At 33.2% G+C, this 24,077-nt stretch overlaps 4 protein-coding genes and 1 pseudogene across 4 annotated transcripts; 1 reads left to right on the forward strand and 4 right to left on the reverse strand.

Annotated features, from left to right (window-relative positions):
• The first annotated feature begins 208 nt into the window (after nucleotides 1-208).
• On the forward strand, nucleotides 209-3,942 carry LOC125832417 (protein CHAPERONE-LIKE PROTEIN OF POR1, chloroplastic). Its single transcript, XM_049511565.1, has 5 exons — nucleotides 209-483; nucleotides 621-706; nucleotides 1,309-1,691; nucleotides 3,309-3,385; nucleotides 3,519-3,942. The coding sequence occupies exons 1-5, from the start codon at nucleotides 425-427 to the stop codon at nucleotides 3,667-3,669; spliced, it is 756 nt and encodes a 251-aa protein (XP_049367522.1). The 5' UTR covers nucleotides 209-424; the 3' UTR covers nucleotides 3,670-3,942.
• A 622-nt stretch (nucleotides 3,943-4,564) lies between these two features.
• LOC125832324 (tetraspanin-8-like) lies at nucleotides 4,565-6,289 on the reverse strand (annotated as a pseudogene).
• Nucleotides 6,290-7,794: 1,505 nt separating this feature from the next.
• LOC125832191 (tetraspanin-12-like) lies at nucleotides 7,795-8,653 on the reverse strand. Its single transcript, XM_049511337.1, has 2 exons — nucleotides 8,186-8,653; nucleotides 7,795-8,100 (listed from the first exon to the last, which is right to left on the reverse strand). The coding sequence occupies exons 1-2, from the start codon at nucleotides 8,651-8,653 to the stop codon at nucleotides 7,795-7,797; spliced, it is 774 nt and encodes a 257-aa protein (XP_049367294.1).
• A 970-nt stretch (nucleotides 8,654-9,623) lies between these two features.
• LOC125832192 (tetraspanin-7-like) lies at nucleotides 9,624-10,756 on the reverse strand. The gene is made up of 2 exons (XM_049511338.1): nucleotides 10,301-10,756; nucleotides 9,624-9,935 (listed from the first exon to the last, which is right to left on the reverse strand). Exons 1-2 carry the CDS (start codon nucleotides 10,754-10,756, stop codon nucleotides 9,624-9,626), a joined length of 768 nt encoding a protein of 255 aa, XP_049367295.1.
• Nucleotides 10,757-12,287: 1,531 nt separating this feature from the next.
• On the reverse strand, nucleotides 12,288-14,842 carry LOC125832193 (tetraspanin-12-like). Its single transcript, XM_049511339.1, has 3 exons — nucleotides 14,357-14,842; nucleotides 13,658-13,957; nucleotides 12,288-12,590 (listed from the first exon to the last, which is right to left on the reverse strand). The coding sequence occupies exons 1-3, from the start codon at nucleotides 14,840-14,842 to the stop codon at nucleotides 12,288-12,290; spliced, it is 1,089 nt and encodes a 362-aa protein (XP_049367296.1).
• Between the last annotated feature and the right edge of the window lie 9,235 nt (nucleotides 14,843-24,077).

Consider the following 24,077-nt stretch of genomic DNA (forward strand, 5'->3'; position numbering starts at 1 on the left):
ATTTAATAAAATCACAAATTATCAAAGTTATTTTTTCATTTTTCAAAACTTAATATCAAGTAAAAATCCTATGTCACATAGATTATAATGGAAGTAAGCAAATTTGAGGACCAAGAATGGAATACAATACAATGGGAGTGAACTGGAATTAATATACAATTTGAGGACCAGAAGTGAATTAAATTACTTGTAGAATGGGGGTGTACAATGCGCACCTAGCTCCCTAATACCTCTTTCTATTTTTCACCATATACATAATCGAAAAGCTTAGCAAGAAGTTCCTTCCTTCTTCCACGGCTTTCAAATTCCACCTAACCGGAGTAAACCCTCTCGGCCGGCACGGCCTCTATGGAAATTTTTTCTCCACAATAAGAAATCAGTTCAAAATCTAGGGTTTTTTTCTCTATTGGAGAGAACGAATTTCATGGCGGCAACTCTCATATTGAAACCTTCCCTTTCCTCTGCTTTCCTCGGCCAAAAACTGTAAGTTGTCTTAGTATCTGCTTAGAGAAATTGTATGCGGGTTATCTTGTGTATTATAAGTCGTATTGAGCATTTGGGATCTATTAATTTGTTGTTGGTATGTTAAAGTTCCTACTATTTGTTAAACCTTTGTGCAGTTCGAGTAGAGGAAATTCGAAGAGGTCGGAGCCCTCTCGTTTGTTTTCAAAGGGTACAAAATGTGCAACGGATACGGCTTATGGAGGTGGGTTTTCTAATACTAATTAACACCTATCAAATTGAAAACTCTATGTATTGATGCTACTATGAAAAGGGAACTGCAAGCAGATATAACATACAACTTTAATTGATGATTTATGATAGTTTTAGATTAATAACTCCTTGGCCGGTAAGATTTTGGGTTAGTTTTGAAATTTGTGTTACAATGTTAAAAGGGTATTGAGTCTTGGTTGCTCAAGATGCTGATTCGGAATTAAGTATTTAGTAGGGGAACTTTATATCAAAAGAATTGTAGAGATGGAAAATCTCTAATTTTTTCTATTAAAAACAACCTTGAAAATGATAGAAGGATTTAAACAAGAATTCTGGTGCACATATATCTTCTGAAGCTTTAATCTTTCACCCTTTGCCAAATTAATGAGAAAGACCGTCAGCTTTTTTTAACTTAGGTAACTTCTTTATGTTACCAATGAGTGGTAACAGAGGGAAAATTGTAGTTAAAGTAACTTCTCGTTTGGCATTGGTTAAGTTACATGTGTAAGTTTGTTCTCTGGTTCTTTACGAGTTGTTTGATTAACATTCTAGCATGAAACATCTAGTTTGATGTTCACGATCTGATTTCTGAAGGTAACGTTCCGAAGTTTTCTCGATTGAATGTTTGGGACCCTTACAAACGTCTTGGAATAAGCCGTGATGCCTCCGAAGAAGAAGTTTGGAGTTCGCGCAACTTTTTGTTAAACCAGTATGCCAATCATGAGAGAAGTGCAGAATCAATTGAAGCTGCTTTTGAGAAGATACTAATGAAAAGCTTCATAAATAGAAAGAAGACAAAGATTAACTTGAAAACAAGGCTAAAAAAGCAAGTCGAGGAATCTCCTCCATGGGTTCAGAACCTCCTCAGCTTTGTGGAACTTCCACCACCTGTAATTATCTTGAGGAGATTATTCCTCTTTGGATTCATGGCATGCTGGAGTGTGATGAACTCTGCTGAAGCTGGCCCTGCATTCCAGGTTTGTTCCGTCTCAATTTTTATCCGTGATAAGTCTTCAAATCTCATTTGATTTGCCAATATCCAGGTGATGGGAGGGCATGTTCTTACGACCACACTGTACCTTGCAGTGAATATCTTTCTTAATCAGTGCAAATTTATTCTGACATAAGTCTAATAGTTGGTAAAGATCTGTACAACTTCTGACACCATTGTCATAAAAAGTAAGATCTGGGTGATTTCTTCCCTGTCTAACTCTTGTTGGCAGAGTTATCATGTTCTATGCTAGTGGTAGGTAGCGCGGGTTCCCGTGGAATAGTCTAGGTGCACGCAAACTTGCTCGGACAGCACCGTCATAAAAAACAGTTTGGCTTTTACCTACTTTGTAAAGCATAAATTTAACTCTTTATGTTATTGATAGTTTCTCTACTGCGATTATGGACTGTACATGTATTGCAAGCCCCCTTACCTATCAAACCAAAAAGTAGATAAATTTGATAACATAAGGAGACATAATTGATTAAAAAAGGAAAGAGAAAGATAAGGATACCCAACGCAGTATGTGAACAGAATTCAAAAGTCAATATTCTTCTGTAAATAAAGAACTACTGATTAGTCTGTAAAGAGCAAAGAACTTAAATCTTCTTCATCAAAAAAATTGCAAAATACTTATTTCTTGATCATATTCAGCTGGATGTCCCTTGCTGCCTGGGAATCTCATTGCACCAAGATATCCTTGTTGAACATTGTCATTTGTATTTTGCCGTTTTTAGAGAGAAGAAAGGACGGAGGGGGGCTCTGGTTTAAATAAATGAGTATTGACCTCTTTATAGTATTGTTTGTTTCCACATCAGTTAAGTGTATGAGTTGTAGCCTTGTTATAGAGTTCTGGACAATTCTCACTAATTGAGCTGGTTTTTGGGTTAACTTGGGCCTAGTGTCCATTTTCTTGTCAAAGTCAGACCCAGGTGTTGGGCCACCCTTATTAAGTTACTCTATGCTATGTCTAACACTAGGTGTGCTAGGAGGTGCTAGATTCTTCCATCAGTTAAGTATATGGGTTGTAGTCTTCTTTTTACTAACCTACCAGTAGAGCTGGTGATTCAATTAGGACCAAGATTCCTTTTCTTGACAGTTATAGTTCCCAAACTCGACCATCGGAAACTTGAGAACCTTTTAAATAATCATGTACTCTGGAACATCTCTCAGCAATCCTTCCATTCTGGCTCCGGCTTTTACCATAAGAAGGGTCGTGAACTATCAGCATCATGTATTTCTGGGGAATGGCTTTCTCAGTATCTCTCGAGGGTCTAACTGCCTATACTCATCAGCGACTATTCGATTTTTCAGGTTTAACTCCATAATAGTATAAAAGGTCGGAAGACTAAAAGTGATGTAAATTGCAGTTATTCTCCGATGTTTTAGTTGAATATGCAGACAGTTTCAGAGTTTGACCTGCATTTAATAACGCAAGGCTTGTATTGAGCAGCTGTGGATGGTATAGTGGTTTGGCTGCTTTCATTCTGGATCATGTTTTCTGATAATTTCTACGCCTTGAAATAACTGGCGCTGACAAGCTTTTCAAGATTTTAAATAAATTAATTCCAGCTTTATTTACAAATACCTCTTTTTTATGCAGGTAGCAATATCATTTGGAGCTTGTGTATACTTCCTTAATGACAAGACAAAGAGCTTAGGTAGAGCTGCTCTTATAGGGTAAGTTGATGGATTGTCTCAATTTTGGATGGTAAAAAAGATGCTAGTTTCTAAATTCCAGTCATTTTCTGATATTTCACTTTCATCATTGACTTCTTATACTATTAATAAGTGTGCACCTTTTACGTATCAGGTTTGGAGGCCTTGTGGCTGGTTGGTTTTGTGGTTCACTGTTGGTTCCCATGATTCCTTCATTTCTGCTGCAACCAACATGGAGTCTTGAACTCTTAACGTCTCTATTCATATATGTTTCCTTGTTTCTGTCCTGTACTTTTCTCAAATGAGACTCTAGAGAACCTGTTTTACTGCAGCAGTTTTGGCATATTGCATCTTGCTTAATTCAAGGCGTTCCTCCAATACTTTGTACCTTCGAGCTAGCTATATGGCGATTAGAAATTGTTACCAAACTAGTAGGAGTTACGATCAATGTTTATCTTCCATTTACTCTTGATTTTCAAATGATGTACGTTGAAGATACATGTATCTGGGCTCATTGGTTCTCCTTTTGCCAGGATAAAGTGAAATTTTAGTGGGAAAAACTGTTCTGTTTGCTACAACTGATCTTCTTATTGGTTCCTTCATCTTCTATTCCTGGCATTTTTCTGTTCTTTTTTTAGAGCTAACTTATTGTTATATCAAGAGGAACGGAGGATATAAAGTGATTAAAATGACATCAAAGGCCCAATCTGATCACATTCACCTGAAATTTCAATGTAGCATGTACGGCAAACTTGCGTGGTTCACTTGAAACATTTACCAGATATGAACTCTTTTGAGTTGTGGAGGCTGATTTCAGGATATGTAGAGAAGATGGTACTAATTTTGCTTCATAAATGTGATGATGTGCGTCTTCTGGCTTTTGACCACTAGAATAAGGTTGGGGCACTTTATTATGATAGGAAGAGGTAACAAAATTAAGTTTGATGGCAGGTGTTACTTGACTAAATAATTTTTTTAGCACAACCTCACCCTACTACTTGTTCAGGTTCTTTTTTCCAGCATTGTCAATTTTACATATCCAGTTTAGTGCTTTGAATCAGAAAAAAATGTGAACAGTAATAACACAATACTCGAATTGTGGGCAATCTCCAGCGGTAAGACATCTTCTCTTGCTAGTCCATATTAGGTGGAGAAAAAGAGTGAAGCACAACTGATCAATACTCAAGAATGAATGTCTAGAACTAATAATGCCATATAAATTAGAAATAAACATACAAATAGCTAAACATTAGATGGAAAAGCGAAGTCGGTAATAAACAATAATTACAACATCAGTGTCTTGTTTCAGTCAAACAAACATTCACTAGGAAAATGGAAATGTAAAAAACCAACATGGTTCATGCGGGGAATATTTTTTGCCTATTATTTCCCTTTAGATTTGGTGTTCCTGAATGCGCAGCAGCCAACACCATAAACAAAGAGGACGAGAAGTAAGAGGCCAAGGTTGACGAGGGAACATGTCTTCCAATCTCTCTTGATGTGGTCAAGGAATGATGTCTTACATGATTGGCAGTTGAAGCAGAGCTCGCTCTGTACATTGCTCCAAATCTTGCAGTCATTATCTGCTACCGCTGGCCCTGCTTTAGGCATGGTCCAGTAAGTAGCATTGTGGAACTCCAGGCCGCAGTAAGTGGGTGGCTTGCAACAACTCGACTGCACTCACCAAAACAAAGATTCAAGTTATAAACATTAACATAGTGAAGTAATTATTATTTATACTACATTAATAAATTTCAACATGTGATAAACTTCCAAGTCATCAGAATGAAACATTCAAGTCACAATCAGAATGAAGATATTCTTTTTTGCTTTAGAAATCTTCTTTTACCGAAACATAAAACACCATCAAATGCTTATCATCCTCACGATCTAAGCGAGGCAATGTCTTTGAAGTAGCGGACTTATAGGTGTGACTGAATTCAAGTTACCTGATTGTATAGATATTTGTTGCATCATCAATGCAATGAACTTAATTTCAGAAATACTATAGTCGGGGTGACGGGAGAGTATAACTTAGGGTTTGGACAAACCCAATAACTTCTGTTTAGATCATGCATTTGTATTAGGAAATCCATTATAAATTCTGAATCCATGACTATGATTTTTTTGGCAAATTCAAAACTCATAAACTCTAAATTCTCACTACACACTTCCATACGAATTCACTGAGAAATGAGATAATGGGTAAAGACAAAAGATAAGAACCTGAATATGAGATAGTCTGTATTTATAAAATCAGCCCCTTTGCCCGTAGGTATACTCTGACAAAATTTGGTATCAACCAAACAACTCTTAATCTCCTCCCAATTCTCTTCATTTACCACATACTTCTGCAACCAGTTGGTGTAATCTCCAGATTTGATTTCCTTATAACCTCTCCCAGATAAAGCTTTGCTCACATTTTTATTCGTTACCAAAATTGCGAACAACGTGAAACAGAGCAACCCCACAATGAGCAAAAACAACAAAAACAAATATATCCAGAGGACAAACGAGACTCGGCACAAGGATCCAACCAATCCCAAAATCGAAACAACCAGGAGACATACTCCCAGTATCAGTAAAGGCTTCTGCAACACTTTCTGGCAAAGTGTAGCGCTGTGGTTGAAATTGAGCCAGATTGAAAACCCTATGGCTACCAGAGAAACCAATAGAGTCACACAATTAAGAAATGTAATTATGAAATTGCTTACTCGTACCATCTTTCTTTGTGTTTTTGTATGCATAGATTTTGAAAATTGAAAAATTAACTTTATAAAATTTCAAACACAAACTGCAAAATCACAACAAACTAATTAAGTAGTAGTCTCTATATTTTAGCCATTAAAGAGCAGTTGTTGACTCAGTTAAAGATGATAAGCCCTAAAATATAGGGAGAAGTTGGGATTAGACTGTTCTCTTATTTGGTAAAACTTTTAAAATTCCGTAAAAAACACACTTATTTGGTTCCTTCTCTATAGCAAATGTATTTTCAGAAAAATATAGGCAACAAATAACAAAAATAAAGAAAAATTACTTTAAAGTTACAACTTTTGATTATTTCTTTTCCATGTCATCATCAGGATCTTTGACAAAAAACATCAACACAAACACGAGAGTCATCACGCCAAAATGTACAAAATGATCGGCAATCTTTGTCAAATGAAACTTAATTTCTACCAGTCAGGAAGTGACTAATAAGAAGAGCAATTTCCTTGAAACTTTTTCCATGTTGTGTTGTAATGATTTATTTTATAAAATTTACACTTTGTTTACTATTGCTTGTTTTTTTAAAGTTTCTTCAGTATATATAGCTAATTGCGTGTTCCATGTTTAATTTGCTCGAGGCTAGATCAGCTCTTGGTAAGAAATTAAAATAGTTGAATTTTGTTGGTGTTTACTATTAGTTCATGACTTTTTCTTTATAATAATGTTATAAGTCTCTGTAACATTATGAAATGATGAAAAACGATGACCCTTCGGGGTGGCCCAGTGGTTTGGGCTTGAGACCTCCATGTTGGAGGTCTCAAGTTTGAAATCCCTTGCCGGCGAAAGCAAGGGGTTTGCCTTCTGGGTCGAGCTCGTCGCGCCGGGCTTGCCTAGTGCGGATTACCTCTCCTATGTGGTTTGCGAGCTATTGCATAGGAGCGAGGATTTTACCCTGTGCACATCCAAAGGGTAGCGGCTGCGGGTTTCCCTTGTCATTAAAAAAATAAATAAAAAATGATTCAATTAAGCCATAACACTATATTCAATGGATTCAAGTTTGATGGCAGGTGTACGTTACTCAAGTAAATATAAGTTCCAGCAAAACCTTGTCCTGATAGTAACATCAAGCATCCTAAGCTCAGAAAGATGTGCATGAAGTTGTAGACCGCAATGGTCCAGAAATCTATTAGAATGTGCAGCTAGCTAGCTGCTCTAAATGTGTCAAACTCCCGATCACATTAGGAAGCTTCAGGGTTTGCGGATAAACTAAGGATTTCAGTAGAGGAACAAGCATGGTGTCAAATTAGTTAAGGTGTGAGGGGCACCCTCTACTTAATCTTTGAGAGTTAGCGAAATTGTTTCCTAATATAAGGACAATTTTTCCTCTCTTCTACCAATGAGAGACTTTACTTAGTTCCCTCACATTTCCCAATTCTCATTTCTCAATTCACACCTTACTTTAACCCAACAGAATAAACAAACTCGACAATCAGGGAGCGGAGAGTATTCACGTAAACCCCCTTGACAAAAAAATCATAGACCTAAACACAAAATTAGAAGTTGAATAAATTGTTTTGGAGTTCGAAATTTGATAATATTTTTTATTTTTTAAACCTCCTTCCGTCAATGTCAATGTCAATGTCAATACAATGTTTTATACTATCCAAACCAAGCTTCATATTGACCATTATGGAAATGGAAATATAACGAACCAATAGGGCTCAAACAGGGTATACTTTGTTCCTTTGGGGTCCCTTTGATCTGTTCTTGATTTTGAGAGCACAGAAGTCAACACAACAAACAAAGACTATGAAAAGAGTGATGAATGATGTGATCTTCCAATGTTTCTTGATGATATTATAGGATGCTGTCTTGCATGATTGACAGTTGAAGCAAAGCTCGCTCTCTACGGTACTCCAGTTCTTGCCGTCATTATTTGCTACTGCTGGCCCTGCTTTGGGCATAATCCAGTAAGTATCATTTTGAAGCACCAAGGTGCACTGAGCAGGTAAAATGCAACAACTCAACTGCAACCAATAAAGAAAAGATTTAATACTTTGAATTAACTTAAACTTAAGAAGCATATGACATATAAATTTTCTATTTAAGAACCTGAGCAGGAGAGAGGCTATATTTGTAAAATTCAGCCCCTTTGCCCGTAGGTATATTCGGACAAACTTGGAAATCAACCAAACAACTCTTAATCTGCTCTGCATTCATCACATACTTCTCCAACAAGTAATCCGAGTAATTTCCATCTCTCCCAAATAAAGCCCTGCTCACATTTCTATTGGTGACCAAAATTGAGAACACCGCAAAATAGAGGAGTCCCAAAAGGTTCAAACAGTACAAGATCTTAGATATCCAGAAGATAAATTTGACTGGATAGAAGGCCACAATCAATCCAAAACCCAAAGAAATCAGTACAATCAATCCCAGTATCAACGAAGGCTTCTCCAACACTTTGACACAGAGAGTAGGGATGTCGCTGAAATGTAACCAAACTGAGAACCCTATGAATGCCAGAGAAACCACTAGACACGCACATCCAAATATGCAATTGGGGCTTACTCGTGCCATTTTCTTTTCTCCGGTGAACGGATACCAGAAGTTGAAAAAAGTAACTGATCACCCTGAATCAGAACCCTACACGTCTCCTGCACTGCACATAAGGATGGAAACGAGGCGGGGCGGGGCGAATTTTAAGCTATGCGGAGCGGGTTTTAGGTTATGCAAATGCGAGGCGGGTTGAAATATATTTTTCTAAATTAATGCAAGGTGAGGCAAATTGCGAATCTATGCGGATTTAAACAAAACAAAGTGACGTGGAGCGGGGCGGGCTGGTTTTAGGTTATACGGGTGCAAGGCGGGGGTTGGTTGTGAATCTATACAGATTTAAACAAAAGAAAAATTTAAGTCAATACTATTTTGTGAACATACCTAAAATTATATAGTTTTACCTAAAATTATATGAAACTTAGAACTACATGTATTAAACAAAAATTCGATACAGTTGGTTGGAACCTGGGAATAATATAGTGCCTCTGAGTAGGTAAGTTAATATATATTCAATTATGACTTCAAATGGTGATGACACATTTTTTTGAATTTTTATTTTTCAAACCTCCTTAATGAAAATCTTGAATCCGTCGCTACTAATAATAGTAACAATAAAAAAAATATCAATGTTTCATTCCATCCAAACCAAGCTTCAGTCAAACAAGTTTTAATCATTACGAAAATGGAAATGTAACGAACCCATAGAATTCAGGCACGGTATACTCGTTGCCATGGGTGTCCCTTTGACCAGTTGATGAACCAGATCAGATAATAGCACTGAACACAGCAAAGATCATATAAGTGCCTTCAAGATTCAAGAATGTGTATATGTTTTAAAATTAATAATGCCATATATAGGTAAGAATAAACAGACTCGGTAATAGTAAACAATGAATACAATATCAATGTTTTACACCAGCCATCCAAACCAATCTCGAGACAAGCAAATATTAATCATTAGGAAGATGGAAATGGAACGAACCAATAGACCTCAAACTGCAGGGAATACTTTGTGCCTTGGGTGTCCCTTTGACCTGTTGTTGATCAAGTACAGAACATAGCACAAAACACAGCAACAGAGGAGTATGACAAAGTTTAAGAGGGACAAGATCTTCCAACGTTTCTGGATGAAGTCATAGAATATTGTCTTGCATGATTGACATTTGAAGCAAAGCTCAGTCTGTACATTGTTCCAAATCTTGCAGTCACTGTTTACTACTGCCAGCCCTGCTTTAGGCATGGTCCAGTAAGTAGCATTGTGAAACTCCAAACCGCAGTTAGTGGGTGGCTTGCAACAACTCGACTGCATGCAACAACTCGACTGCATGCAACAAAACAAAAGATTTAAGTTGTATACACTGACATATATAATACTGCAAAGGTATCTATCCACCGAGGTTGGCATTTATGCCCTAGGCACTTAAATTTATATAAAAATTGAACAAGTAGACGCATGTGTCTTATTTGATATCATGTGTATTAGAATATGTGTAGCATAAATGATAAATATGCAGTTGAGACCAAGTTAAAAGGCATGTTCAGCAGTTTTTATAATACCCATAAACTTTAACATGTGATAAATATGTTGATATAATTTTTAACTTAAACTCAGAAGCATATAGTAATTATGGCATATTCATTACGTAGTCTAGATCTATAATTAAGAACCTGAGTATGAGAGAGGCTGTATTTGTAAAAATCAGCCCCTTTGCCAGTAGGTAGATGTTGACAAGTTTCGGAATAAAGCAAACAGCTCTTAATCTGCTCTGCATTCATCACATACTTCTCCAACAAGTAATGTGAGTAATCTCCATCTCTCCCAAATAAAGCCCTACTCACTTTTCTATTAGTCACCAAAATTGAGAACACTGTAAAACAGATGAGTCCCAAACTGAACAACAACAACGAGATCGTACATATACACACGATAAATTTGGCTCGGCACAAGGATTCAACCAATCTAATAACCCAATAAAACAGTGCAGACACTCCCACTATCAGCAAAGGCTTCACCAACACTTTGTCGCAAAGAGTCGCGCTGTCGCTGAAATGTAACCAAATTGAAATCCCTATGAGTGCCACAGAAAGGAATATAAGTATGAATTTGCATCTTACTCCTGACATTTTCTATTACCGTGAACAGATTAAAAAAAAGCTGAAAAAAATACCGTGAATCTGATTCCTAAAATCTGCAAGTAAAAACCCTAAATCTTATGAAAGTGAACAATTGTTTCCGTGATATTGTAGCCATCCAGTTAGTATGCATTAGTTAGTTAAGTATTTAACCCTTTTAGTTAGTTACGGAAATGACAACTTTATACATGTATTTTTTAGATCCAATAATCAATACTAATTAATAATCCATTATATAAAATTTATTTGATCCGTTTTAAATTGGTGTTTAATAAAATAAATTAGAGTAAATATCTCAAAGGATTAGTCAAATACAAAGAATTATTTAGTAAAGTGATTTAACTCCTTGTTTCATTTCAAGTTTTCAACAAAATCACTCAACTTAGAGACTCTCTCTTATATAATCACTCAATCAAATTTGTTATGTAAAAAATATAAATTACAAAATAAATTAAAATCATCAATTTAAAATTTACGAATTTTCGTAGTCCTCTTTAAATACTTTTTTTTTTTGCGAAAAGAAAAAATGATCTCCAGCCTTGGATTTTTGGCACTAAAAAATCAAGTTCCCATACACAAATACATACTTTCAAACTTTATTGTTAGATTGTGTTTTAAACGAAAAGGCAAACTGAATTTGCTATTACTAACTTTTTTGTAATTGTTGTTATAACTTAATCAGTGGAATTCGCACTGGCTTTCTTGAGGTCACTATTTAAATTTTGTTCTCGTTTATATATATAAAAAAAACACGGAAGGCTAAATGAATTGTTAACTGCAAATTTCATACGCCATTAAAGGCATATTGTTAAGGCTATATATGAATTGTCGGAGAAGCTGCAAATTTCATCCTTAAAGATGCCAGTAAAGGAACATTGTTGCTTATGTCAAATGCAACAAGGTCGTTGAATTCACCAAACACACTGAAACTTCTAGTAATCAAATTGCTGGAAATATATTGAGAGATGTAGTGGATGGACTCTAATCCATCAATAAGTGCCTTCAAAACTGGTCCAGTTAAAGTGACACACTATGCATCTGCAACAAATTTGCGGGATTCACTTGATGAAACATTTTGCCGTCTCATTTACCCAGAGAGGATGAACTCATTTGAGTAGTTGAACCCAGTGGCGGAGCCAGAATTTTTAATTAGGGGGTTCAAAATTTGAAGAAATAGACACACGAAGTAGCCTAAGGGGTTCGACATCTACTATATATACATAAAAAATTATTTTAACCAAGTAAAAATAATATAATTTTCCGCCGAAGGGGGGTCGGATGACCCCCCTAAAGATAGGGTGGCTCCGCCACTGGTTGAACCAGATTTCAGCACACGTAAAGAAGATCACATTACTTATTACTTAAAATTAATAATGCCATATATAAATAAGAATAAACAGACTCGGTAATAGTAAACAATGAGTACAATATCAATGTTTTATACCAACCATCCAAACCAATCTTGAGACAAACAAATATTAATCATTAGGAAAATATGCGAAATGGAACGAACCAATATGGCTCATGCAGGGTTTACTTTATGTCTTCGGTATCCATTTGATTTGTTCTTCCTGTTAACACAACAAGCAAATTCGAAAACAAGTAAGAGTACAAAGTAGATGAGGGAATACATCTTCCAATCTTCCTGGATGAGGTCAACGAATGCCGTCGTACATGATTGACAATTGAAGCAGAGCTCTCTCTGTACATTGCTCCAAATCTTGCAGTCATTGTCTGCTACCGCCGGCCCTGTTTTGGGCATGGTCCAGTAGGTAGCATTGTGAAACTCCAAGCCACAATAAATGGGAGGCTTGCAACAACTCGACTGCATGCACGAAAACAAATATCTAAGTTGTATAACAAATAAGTAAGTTGCAACAACTCGACTGCATCAACCTCAAGTAGAGAATATCTAGCTAGGGTTTTACAGCTTATTGAGGCGATGAATAAAATTAAAAGAAATGACATATTTTGTGTGGTTAATTTAAGTATCAAAATGACGAATCAGAACACACACAAAAATTTCAAATTTTGAACCAAACGTGTCTAATTAGAATAATTGAAATAAAACTTAGTTTGATTGTCTAAATGAAATATTTTAACAAGAGGTTGATATAATTTAATCAGTGGAATTTGCACTGCATTGCCTTTTTGAGGTCGCTATTTAAATTTTATTCTCATTTGCTTTTCTTTTTTTTTTGTATTAAATTTAGACGAAACAATGTTACATGAAATTATGAATTGTTGGAGAAGCTGCAACCTTCAAGGCCGCCCGTAAAGGACTTGTTGCTTATGTTAAATGCAACAAGATTATTGAATTCAGCAAACTCACTGAAATTTCCAGTAAACAAATTGCTGCCCTCAAAACTGGTCCAATCAACGTTACGCATTATGGAAGTGCAACAAACTTGTGTGATTCACTTGATGAAACATTTTGCCTTCTCATTTTCCAGAGAGGATGAACTCATTTGAGTAGTTGAACGAGATTTCAGCACACGTAAAGAAGACGACATTACTTATTATGCTTCATTAATGTACTTTTACCTATCCAGGTTTAGTACTTTGAATTAGAAAAAAACTATGAATAGAGTAATAACTCAATACTTGAATTGTTAGGTGCTTACATTAGGATGTCCAATACTAGCGGTAAGATAACTTGTCTTTGTTAGTCCATATTAGAGATAAACAAGCGGAAGCCCAACTGATCAAAATTCAAGAATGTGTATATATAAAGCCGTATATAAGTAAGAAAAAACAGATTCAATAATAGTAAATAATGAAATACGTACAATATATCAATGTTTTATACCATCCAAACGAAGCTTCGGTCAAACAAATACTAAACATTAGGAAATTGGAAATGGGACGAACCAATATGGCTCATGCAGATACTTTGCGTTTTTGGCATCCTTTTGATTTCTTTCCCCTGCGAATACACCACTGAACACTGCAAACAAAGTAAAAGACAAGCGAGAATACAAAGCAGGCAATGGAACATAACTTCCATTCAAAATGGAGTTCATCAAGGAATGGTGTTCTACATGATTGACAATTGAAGCAGAGCTCGGACTGTACATTGCTCCAAATCTTGCAGTCATTGCCTGCTACCGCCGGCCCTGCTTTGGGCATGGTCCAGTAGGTAGCATTGTGAAACTCCAAGCCGCAATAAGTAGGAGGCTGGCAACAGCTCGACTGCGCGCATGCACGAAAACAAATATGTAAGTTAATATAAACTAATATAATCTAGTCCGTCGATTTCTGTTACTCCCTCCGTCCAACAATATTTGTTCACTATTGACTTTGCACACTTCTTAAAAAACTATAAATAGAGGGTAATTTTATTATATCACCCTTTGAATATAATAAAAAGGGAAAAATGATAAATATATCTCGGACTATCGTAAGTGGTATGATACATTGGACAACTATGATTGGACGAAGGGAGTACTTTTTATGTTTCTATAAGATCTGGGACATGCTTATGATATAATTAGTATGGTTTGTTTCCACTGTGTTAAAGATTAATATTAAATTGAAAGGCATATCTCGTAGATTCATTGAAAAAAAGGAGAAAGAGAAGTAATTAAGAACCTGAGTAACAGGGAAGATGTATTTGTAGTAAGAATCTGTTTCAGTTGGAGGTTCACAAAATTTGCAATCAACTAAACATCTCTTAATCGGCTCCCAATTCTCGGTATTCAATACATACTTGTTCAACAAGTAATGCGAGTAATTTCCATCTCTCCCAAATAAAATCCTACTCACATTTCTATTAGTGACCAAAACTACGAACAACGACAAACAGAACTGTCCCAAAATGATCAAGTACAACGAAATCGAACATATCCTACTGATAAATGTGCCTGATCGGCAGAACGAATCAACTAATATCAAACCTGAAACAACCAGCATAAACAATCCCAGTATCAGCAAAGGTTTCTGCCACACTTTCTGGCAAAGAGTAGCACTGTCGCTGAAATGTAACCAAATTGAAAACCCTATCTCTGCCAAAGAAGAGACTACAAACACACCATAAATGAATATACATAGTATCTGTTTGATGCTTACTCCGGACATTTTTATTTTTTTTTGGTGGATGAATATTGGATTACAAAAGTTGAAATGAATAACTGATGAGGTTAGCTTAGAATCTGCAAAGAGTAAAACCTAAAAATCTCATGACTCCGAATAATTAGAGAGAAATGGACTAAAAGGAGGCTGATGAAAAAGTCTCCAGTGGAAATGTTCCACTTAATATGCATTGATTTGTTAAAAAGCCGTTAAATTTATTAGAATATTTTATTTAGATATTTGAATTAAATTATATTTTAATTAAACACCTCAATTTTCTAGTATAATATTTCAATTAAACTCTTTCGATTCAAATTTTGAAGAAAAAATATCAAACATGTTCTCTCATTCTAAGATTTTATTACTTATATCTAAGATTTTATTACTTATTGATGAAGTGTGATATAATTAAAAAAAATGACATATTTTACATGATTAATTTAATATATTCTATTTGGTTAATTTAACTATCTAATATATGAATAAGAATTCCACACAAAAATATCTAATTGGAACATTTTATTAAGAGTTAAAATGTAGAAACACTATTTAGTTTAAGTGTGTAAATGAATATTCCTAGGAATTGATAAATCGGAGCCTAATTTTTAATTATTTTTTATTTTTGAGATGCAAAGTTATTTCTTTTTTTAATTAAAAAACTTTATTTTTTCTATAATCTTAAACTATATATATATATATATATATATATAATATGTCATTTCTTTTAATATACTATATCTTTTAATTTATTTGAGTTAGAAAAAAATTATATATAAAAAAACTTTATTTTTTCTATAATCTTAAACTAAATAATATCCTATATCTTTTAATTTATTTATATTTTTTAGTTCGTTTCGAAATATTAAAAAATGTTTCTAACTTTTTTGACGGATTTTAAACTTAACTTCCACATGATATATTTAAGATCACAAGATTAAAAAAAAATTGGTATATAATAATTTTATTATTACCAAAAAAAATTGGGTCCTCATTTTTAAAGGCATTCGCCTATAATTAGAGTGTTTATATGGATTGAGTTGCCTCTGAGTGTTTCAATAGATAGGCCGTACGAGGACAATATGGAATAAATGAGAAAATTTAAAGTATTAGAAAAGTTTAGAGAATTTATATGGATAGCAGTTAGAGGACAAATATGAAACAAATGAGAAAATTTAAAATATTATGTTTTTTAAAGAATCAATATTTAACAAAGGAAAATTAAGGATTAAAACGTCCCATAAATTAAGGAGTTCGAAATCAAAAGGGCAACAAATTTTTTCGAAAATTTCAAAAGGATAACTCAATTAATTATGAAACCAAAAAGACAACAATTTTTAAATTAGGTTTTGTAAAACAAGGCTCAAATTCCTATGAGCCTTGTAAGGCTTAGCCACCAGTGGGCCTAACAAGGCTCATAGGAATTTGAGCCTTGCAGGTTATTTTTATTTTTTTAAATATTCTCGTTTTATTTTTTTGTTTGTTAAAAGTCTAATAATAATAATAATACATAGTTATAAAATCTGTAAGATTTAGTCCAACTAAGGAAAAAATAATAATATTAAAAGAGGTTCAAATCTATTCTGCTCTAATAGTAGAATTTCATGGGGATAAAAGAATTTCATAGAAATATCGTTATTTCCACCAATCACTTTTCGGTCATATCTTTGAAAAATAATTACTGTTTAGAGATTCTACATATCCCGTTTATCCAATTGTTAAGGATAACTGATTTATACAACAATACGACAGACCAAGATTCAGTGTTGCTGGTAAAAATTTTTGTAAACCAGTCCATTCGTTAACAATTGGATAAACGGGATATGTAGAATCTCTAAATAGTAATTATTTTTCAAAGATATGACTGAAAAGTGATTGGTGGAAATAACGATATTTCTACGAAATTCTTTTATCCCCATGAAATTCTACTATTAGAACAGAATAAATTTGAACCTTTTTTAATATTATTGTTTTTTCCTTAGTTGGACTAAATCTTACAGATTTTACAACTATGTATTATTATTATTATTAGACTTTTAACAAACAAAAAAATAAAACGAGAATATTTTTTTAAAAAAAGAAAAAAAACCTGCAAGGCTCATAGGAATTTGAGCCTTGTTTTACAAAACCTGATTTAAAAATTGTTGCCCTTTTGGTTTCATAATTAAATGAGTTACCCTTTTGGAATTTTCAAAAAAAAATTGTTGCCCTTTTAGTTTCGGACTCATAAATTAAGGTTGATATTAAGCCTAAACCCTACATCATAATTCAATAAATATGTAGGATGGTTTAAATTCCCGGATTATGAGGAGAAGGGATCCTATTATTAGAAAATCAAAAAGAAAAGAAATAAAGAAAAATGTAGGTGATTAGATCCTAATCATTGTTTTCAAAAACGTTTTTGGGGCGAGTCTCGGGGTGGGGAGTACCAAAAGCGCTCTGGGGGTAAACTAAAGACGTAGATCCATAAGGCGTAAGCCCCAAGCATAAACACGTAAGTCCTGGGCATAAAATGTACGCCCGGGAGTTTTTAATTTATTTTTTAAAACTTTTTTTTGCTTTAAATCATATTTTTATTATTGGTGTAATGATATTTCTCAAATAATAATTATAATATCTTTTTCTTCATTACTGATTATTAATACTTATCTATAATAAAAATCATAAATTATTGAAAGGTTTACTTTTGCTTATTTTATTAGTAATAAAATTATACATAAAATTGAATATACCTGTAGCGACCCTAAAAATAGATAGGTGAAACTAGAGCCTAACGTATGAATTTTTAAAGTTTAAGCATAAATTGGAAGTAGTCACTTTTGGAAAAAAAGTTCAAAATCTGGAAATTCGGCCAAGTGTGGAAATCAGTGAGTTTTTGGCCAACTTTGAGCAGTCATAACTCCTAGCTCAGGATGATCCAGGAGTAGTTCCAGTTATGTTTGAAAAGCCTTGGAACGATCTTTACAACGCCACCGAGTTTGCTCGATTCCGAGTTCGTATGAGCGAGTTATGCCCTTTGAAAGTTGGACAGTTGGCAAGGAGTCCGTTCGGAAATTTAAGGGGCATTTTCGTAAATATTAATTTTAGTTAAATTAAAAAGTGGGTATATTTTATATTATTTCTAATTTCTATATATGGTATTAAAACTTTTAAAAAGGTGTTGTTTTAATTCATTCTTCAAAAAAAAAGGAAGGGTTCTCTTAAGAACACCATTGAAGGCCAAGGTCAAGTTGGAGCTAGGGTTTCGAATTGAAGGTTTCTTGCATCAAATTTTCGTGGGTTTTCTCAATACTAAGGTATGGGGACTCTTCATCTTTGATTCCTCCTTCAATCAAAGAGTCAATCCAAAAGATTTCAAAAGTTGTTCAAAAACTCAAAATCCTAATTTCGATTCTAGCATGGGTTCTTGCATTAAATGTTTTTTTTTTTTAATGAGGATTTATGTTATTATTGATGGTTTTAAGAAAGGAAATTCCATGAACCCATGCCTTTGCAAATTTCCAAAAGTTGGCTTATGAAGTGGGGTTATTGTTTATGATTGAATGATGATAGAATTATGCTTAAATTGAGTTGAATAGTTGATTTCTATTATTATCTATGTTTATCTATTGTGAATTATTGGAGAGTTGAGGAATGGTGATTGTGGCTTTGGAAAAGGGTAAGTTGGCCTAACTTCATTGTTAATGTAGAATTGATATAGAATTTTGATAGATTGATGTGTGATCCACTTATGGTGGAGGTGTCTACTTATGGAATGTATTATGATTGAGGCCATGAAGGGCATTATATGAGTGTTATTGTATTGTTATATTATTATATATGAATGAGGCTATATGTAAAGTCCTATATGAAGCTATATGTAAAGTTTTATGTGAAGCTATATGTAAAGTTTTATGTGAAGCTATAGGTGAAGGAATGATGTGAATGAGTTTTATGTGAAGCTATATGTGAATGAATGATGTGAATGAGTTTTATGTGAAGCTATATGTGAATGAATGATGTGAATGAGTTTTATGTGATCTTGTGATGATCCTATGTAAAGTGGATAGCATTGTGAGTTAAAGTATGATTTCTCATGATGTATATATGAAATGATGTTGGATTATGAAGTATCCTTAGATGATAATGTTGTGACTTGGTTGGTAGACTAAAGTGTCCCTCCTTGTTACTTAAAGTCTTGAATGCATGAATGTGTGAAGTGGGCTAGAACTAAGAAATGATGCCCTTTTCTATAAATGCTAAAAGAGGAATTCTAGGCCAAGACTTGAATCGGCAAAACTAAGAAATGGTGCCCTTTCATAAGTCTAGCTTTCCTAAGTAAATGTATAACCTTGAAGGATGGGCCTTAGGGCGAAGTTCCCTTCTTGAGTGAGATGATAGACTTAAAGATGGATGGAGCCGGAACGGCATGAAAATCCTTATCTAAGAAAGTCAAATGAGCTATCCTTATGAACCTTGATTGGCCATAACTAAGAAATGGGGCCTTTCTTGGGAAGAGGTACTATGAGTTGGTTGAACTAGAAAAGGAACCCTCTCTAGTACATATGTGAATAAAAATACTCTATGGGAAACAAGGCTAGCACCGAGTGGATGTGGTTAGGATGGTGGCCCTACTTGAGTATGAGACTAGGGCACAATGAACATCCTTGGACATCCCCTAAACCATGTGCCTACATGGGTTGCTTACTAGTTCTACCTTTGGCAAGTAGAACACCTTCCACGGAGTAGGGTAGACTCCGGATTCCATGCCTAGCTAGTATGGTCTATGTCGGTTATGTCTATTCCCATCATGTGGGATGCGCACTCTAGTTATTGGATAGGTTCTACAACGTGTAGGTAGTAGTATGGGATGCTATCTACACATGACACGAGTAGGCTTTGAAGATACTAAAGTGAGTTCCCTAAGTCTAACGACTATTATGTGAAAGTCCCCTTATGTGCTTGAATGTCTCCAAAAATGGTTTCTTAAAGAATGTTGGTCTATTGATGTTATGTTGTAAAGGAAATGTCCCTATCTAAGGTAATCTTGAGGAACACTTAAGTGTGCTTGAAGAGGTTGTATGGGCGGTCACTTCTTGTCTTACTCAAGTGTGTCTTAAGGTTATATTAGGTAGAGGTCCTATGGTAATGAAATGACATGTGTTCCTTTAAAGTTAAGCATGAGTTGTATATGAATATATGTTGGGTATGTATACGGTTGGCTATGGTTTTATATGTGAACATTGATTTAGTATGTTATATTGTAATGGTACATTCCTTATCTATGGTAACCCTTAGGAACACTTAGGTGTATATAAAGAGATTGTATGGGCGGTCACTTTATGTTTCACATAAGTGTGGCTTTGGGTAACTTGAGATAGAGGTCATGAAATGATGAAAAGGCTTACTTGTCAATTATATTCATGTATTGTACATTGGTACTAGTTGAGTATGTCTATTATGTGGGTATTGTCTTATATGTGGATGATGATTTGAAATGTGTCTCTTATAATTGTGATATGAAGGTTTTATCAACAATGGCATGAAAGCACATATTTCAAATAAATGTCCTTTTTAGCATGTTTTTGCATGGTCATCATACTTAGTACTTAATTGTGCTAATTCCATATTTTCTCTATTTTCTACAAGTGTAGGTTCCGGCAAGTGAGCGGGTTTTGTAGTAAACTTGGGATTTGAAGTTCTTCCTAGATTTTGTGGTATGTCCTCATATGTCGAGGGCAAGACTTTTCTATTCTAGTTTTATGATAAGATTCTTGTAATAGACTTAATAGACTTCTTTTGATTGTAAAGGGCCGTGTCCCTAGTATGTTTTCACGTTTATGTCTAAGATGGCTAAGAGACTTAGTATTCCGCTTGTGTACTTTTGAATGATGTTTTTAAAAGTGACCTTTGAGTCTTATGGGATTTTATTTAAAAAGTTTTAAATTCCTTATGGTTTTAGTGTCTATGCGATGAATGAATGCTAAGAGGCTAGTATTAGACCTCTTCGAGGTCGAGTACGCCGGTTACGACTAGGGGGTGCTCTCGGGTCGTGACAATACCTGAGACTACACCCGTAGCAGGGGCAACTCAACATAATTCGAGGCCTAAAGCTAAATTTTAATTAGAGGCCTAAATTTAAATAAACTTTATCTGTATTTATTTATTTTTCTAAATTTTTAGATGTAAATTATTCCTTAATATTTTTTTATAAATGATTTTTTCAAATACTTTTTTTAATTATTATTTTAAAGCAAAACTTTATCCATTCAACATTGAAAAACATCATTTTATTGAGACAATTATTATATGAATCAATAATATAGTTCTATAAGTAATAAATTGATAAATTTTAAATAAATATGAGAGTCAGAATCATAGAATCTGATTCAAAAAGTTGATAACTTGGTATACCCTACTTTAATATGAAAAGTTACAAAGAAATAAAAAATATTTGTAATTTACTTTGTTCAATACTTTTCGGCTATTGATTCATATTTTTGACAGAATATTACTCTAACTATCAAAGATTTGAAGAAATAGAGTACATAAGGAGTTAAAAAGGATAAATAATGTGAGTGTTAGCGAATAATATATATATACACACTTTTTATTATAAATAATTAATTTTTTTCATGAAAAAATTAAACATGATTTTATTTTAATAAAATTTGAGGCCCCCAACTAAGGCATTGGCCTAAAAATTCATAGGCAAGAGCCGGCCCTACCCCGTAGATCCATGGGACTTACGCCCCATGTCTCGGGGCTTACACCTCGCCCTGTATTGTATAAAACGCCTCGCCTCACTCCTCCGCATTTTAAAACACTGATCCTAATATTTTCTTAGATTTTAATCATCTTGCGAAGCGCGAAAAAATAGACTATATCCCCATTTTTTTTTTGAAATAATTTTTACTTTATTCGAAAATTAATTTGACTATAGAAAATTCAAATTAAACCTCTATGTTTAGAATTTCAAATAAAATGTTATTTGTCTCATTTGTGAAAAAAAAATATAACATAACACAACATTGATTTTAAAAATGTCTAGTAAAATGATAAATATTTAATTTCTAATTATATATGGCCAAATGCCTATCAAATTCATGATTTTTTTTCTAATACTCGAATATTAAAATCCTCAAAAAATATACTTTTATTAGAACCAAAAGTTACATAAAAACATTATCTATATTTTGTTTTAAGTAAATATGAAAATATATGTATAAAAATAGTTTGTTAGCAGATCTTTGACTATATATTTCTTTACCAAGTTATCTATTTATTTAATTAGTCTTTGCTACTCAAAAAATAATTAAATGAAAATATGATATCAATTTTTTTTTAAAAAACACATCTCATTATATCATCCAAAAGAAAAAAAATATAAACACAAAAACAACTTCCATCCATTTTTCTACTAAAATAAAAAGTAAATCTATTTGCCTTGTTTAACAGACCTTTAGTTTCTACCTGCTTTTCTTATATGCATTTGAAAATATAACCATTATTGTTTTCCGTCTATTGGTTGATATGCGTACTCACACATTAAATATGACATACGGATCATAGGTACAATATTTCAACTATTTTTTTTTGGATATTTTTTGTGATCATATTATTTAATTTTTAAAAATTTAATTGAGATTTTTTATTCATTAAAATATTAAACTTGATTGAGATGTTCAATACGTTAATTTGTAAAATTATCATTCCGATTATATGTGAATGAATTGTATTTGCAAGAATAAAAAGGACATCACAATAGAGATTTTTTAAACATAGATCTAATAATATATGATGAGGAATATATATATATATATATATATATATAAATTAAATTATTCTACAATTATATATTATATTATACTAAAGCTAAAAATGCACAACAACTTAATTTCCCTTTATGTGACTATATGGTATTTTTGATTTATACTACACTAAAGCTAAAAATACATAACAACTCATGAACTTCCCTTTTTGTCACTATATGATATTTTAAATGAATATGATATATGTCAAACCTCAATGTTTGATTATTATACAAAGAGATCAATGAATATTGAAATGAAATTCATCTAAAAATAAATATTATGAATAAAATATATAAAGAAGACAACATCTATTAAAAGTAATACTTCTCCAATCAGATTTGAGATTCTTATGATAGGCATACAAGTATCAATATATTTATTTTTGTGAAGGTAAATACAGTTAGATATAACTTTTTAACTTTTCAAAAATGAAAAGATGTAGTAAAACAAAACCAAAAAACAGTAATAATATAAGTGAGAAAATAGACAAGAAATGTAGAGAGAAAAGAGAAAAATTTCTTATTCTTCTGAGTATATTCAAGTGTTTCCCAAATCTTCAACTGCATAACACGTCCTGAAGACCTCTATTTATATTGTTATTAGAGGCAAATAAAAAAATAGCAATAAACATGATATTACTTATTGAGAATGTGGGAAATATTAAAGGGTGTGTAAGATAAATGAGGAGATGATGGAGGTGTGAGTATTATTACACATAATGGTGAAATTACATCTTGAAGTTATGGACATCCACAAATAATTAATTATATATAAATAATAACTATATTAAAAATGAGGAGAAAAACTAAAAAATGTCCAAAAAAAAAGAAAAAAGATAAATAGAAATAGAGGAAGCAGAGAGGTGTCACATCACCTTATCTATGTTTCTCCTATATATATATATAATACGATTCGTGATTTAAAAAAATGACATCAAGAAACACATCTAACAAATGGAAGGTAAAGTACTAGAAAAGCTCTATAGGAATTTACTAAAATTTTATTTTTTACGACCTTATTAAAAGATCAACAAAATAATTCAAACTAAAATTGATGTATACTGATTCAAAAAATTTGGTAGCATAGTTGAATTTCAATTTCTTTATATTTTATTCGTAATATTCAAATCTATCTCTTGAATATATCGAATTTAGAGTTCATCAAATTCAAGATCAAGCTCTCAAATTTTTGAACTGACACTTGCGAAGAAAAGAATCATATAACATCATTTATAGATCTAAATATCTATTGACATCTCAAAATAAACGGTAATACTCAAAGTACAAAATTCTCATATCTTATTTTCGTATTTACTTCATAATTTATTGAATAAAGTTTACATACTTTTATGACATTAAAATTGGATAGTCAATTAAAATGGACAAGTATTATTAGAGTAGGGATAGAAGGATATTTATCAAAGTGATAGATAAATTTTACAAATATAGAGA

Source organism: Solanum verrucosum, unplaced genomic scaffold, assembly GCF_900185275.1.
Source record: "Solanum verrucosum unplaced genomic scaffold, falcon-dt-bn FXZP01000009.1, whole genome shotgun sequence".
In the NCBI taxonomy this organism is placed as follows: domain Eukaryota; kingdom Viridiplantae; phylum Streptophyta; class Magnoliopsida; order Solanales; family Solanaceae; genus Solanum; species Solanum verrucosum.

Excerpts from the sequence above, each read along its gene's own strand:
- LOC125832417 (XM_049511565.1), top strand. The coding sequence starts at position 425 with ATGGCGGCAACTCTCATATTGAAACCTTCCCTTTCCTCTGCTTTCCTC. Across the intron at positions 484-620 it reads GCTTTCCTCGGCCAAAAACT|TTCGAGTAGAGGAAATTCGA; the intron begins GTAAGTTGTCTT and ends ACCTTTGTGCAG. Across the intron at positions 3,386-3,518 it reads GGTAGAGCTGCTCTTATAGG|GTTTGGAGGCCTTGTGGCTG; the intron begins GTAAGTTGATGG and ends TTTACGTATCAG.
- LOC125832191 (XM_049511337.1), bottom strand. The coding sequence starts at position 8,653 with ATGGCACGAGTAAGCCCCAATTGCATATTTGGATGTGCGTGTCTAGTG. Across the intron at positions 8,101-8,185 it reads ATAGCCTCTCTCCTGCTCAG|TTGAGTTGTTGCATTTTACC; the intron begins GTTCTTAAATAG and ends TATTGGTTGCAG.
- LOC125832192 (XM_049511338.1), bottom strand. The coding sequence starts at position 10,756 with ATGTCAGGAGTAAGATGCAAATTCATACTTATATTCCTTTCTGTGGCA. Across the intron at positions 9,936-10,300 it reads ACAGCCTCTCTCATACTCAG|TCGAGTTGTTGCAAGCCACC; the intron begins GTTCTTAATTAT and ends TGTTGCATGCAG.
- LOC125832193 (XM_049511339.1), bottom strand. The coding sequence starts at position 14,842 with ATGTCCGGAGTAAGCATCAAACAGATACTATGTATATTCATTTATGGT. Across the intron at positions 13,958-14,356 it reads ACATCTTCCCTGTTACTCAG|TCGAGCTGTTGCCAGCCTCC; the intron begins GTTCTTAATTAC and ends GCATGCGCGCAG. Across the intron at positions 12,591-13,657 it reads AAGGATGCCAAAAACGCAAA|TCGAGTTGTTGCAAGCCTCC; the intron begins GTATCTGCATGA and ends TCGTGCATGCAG.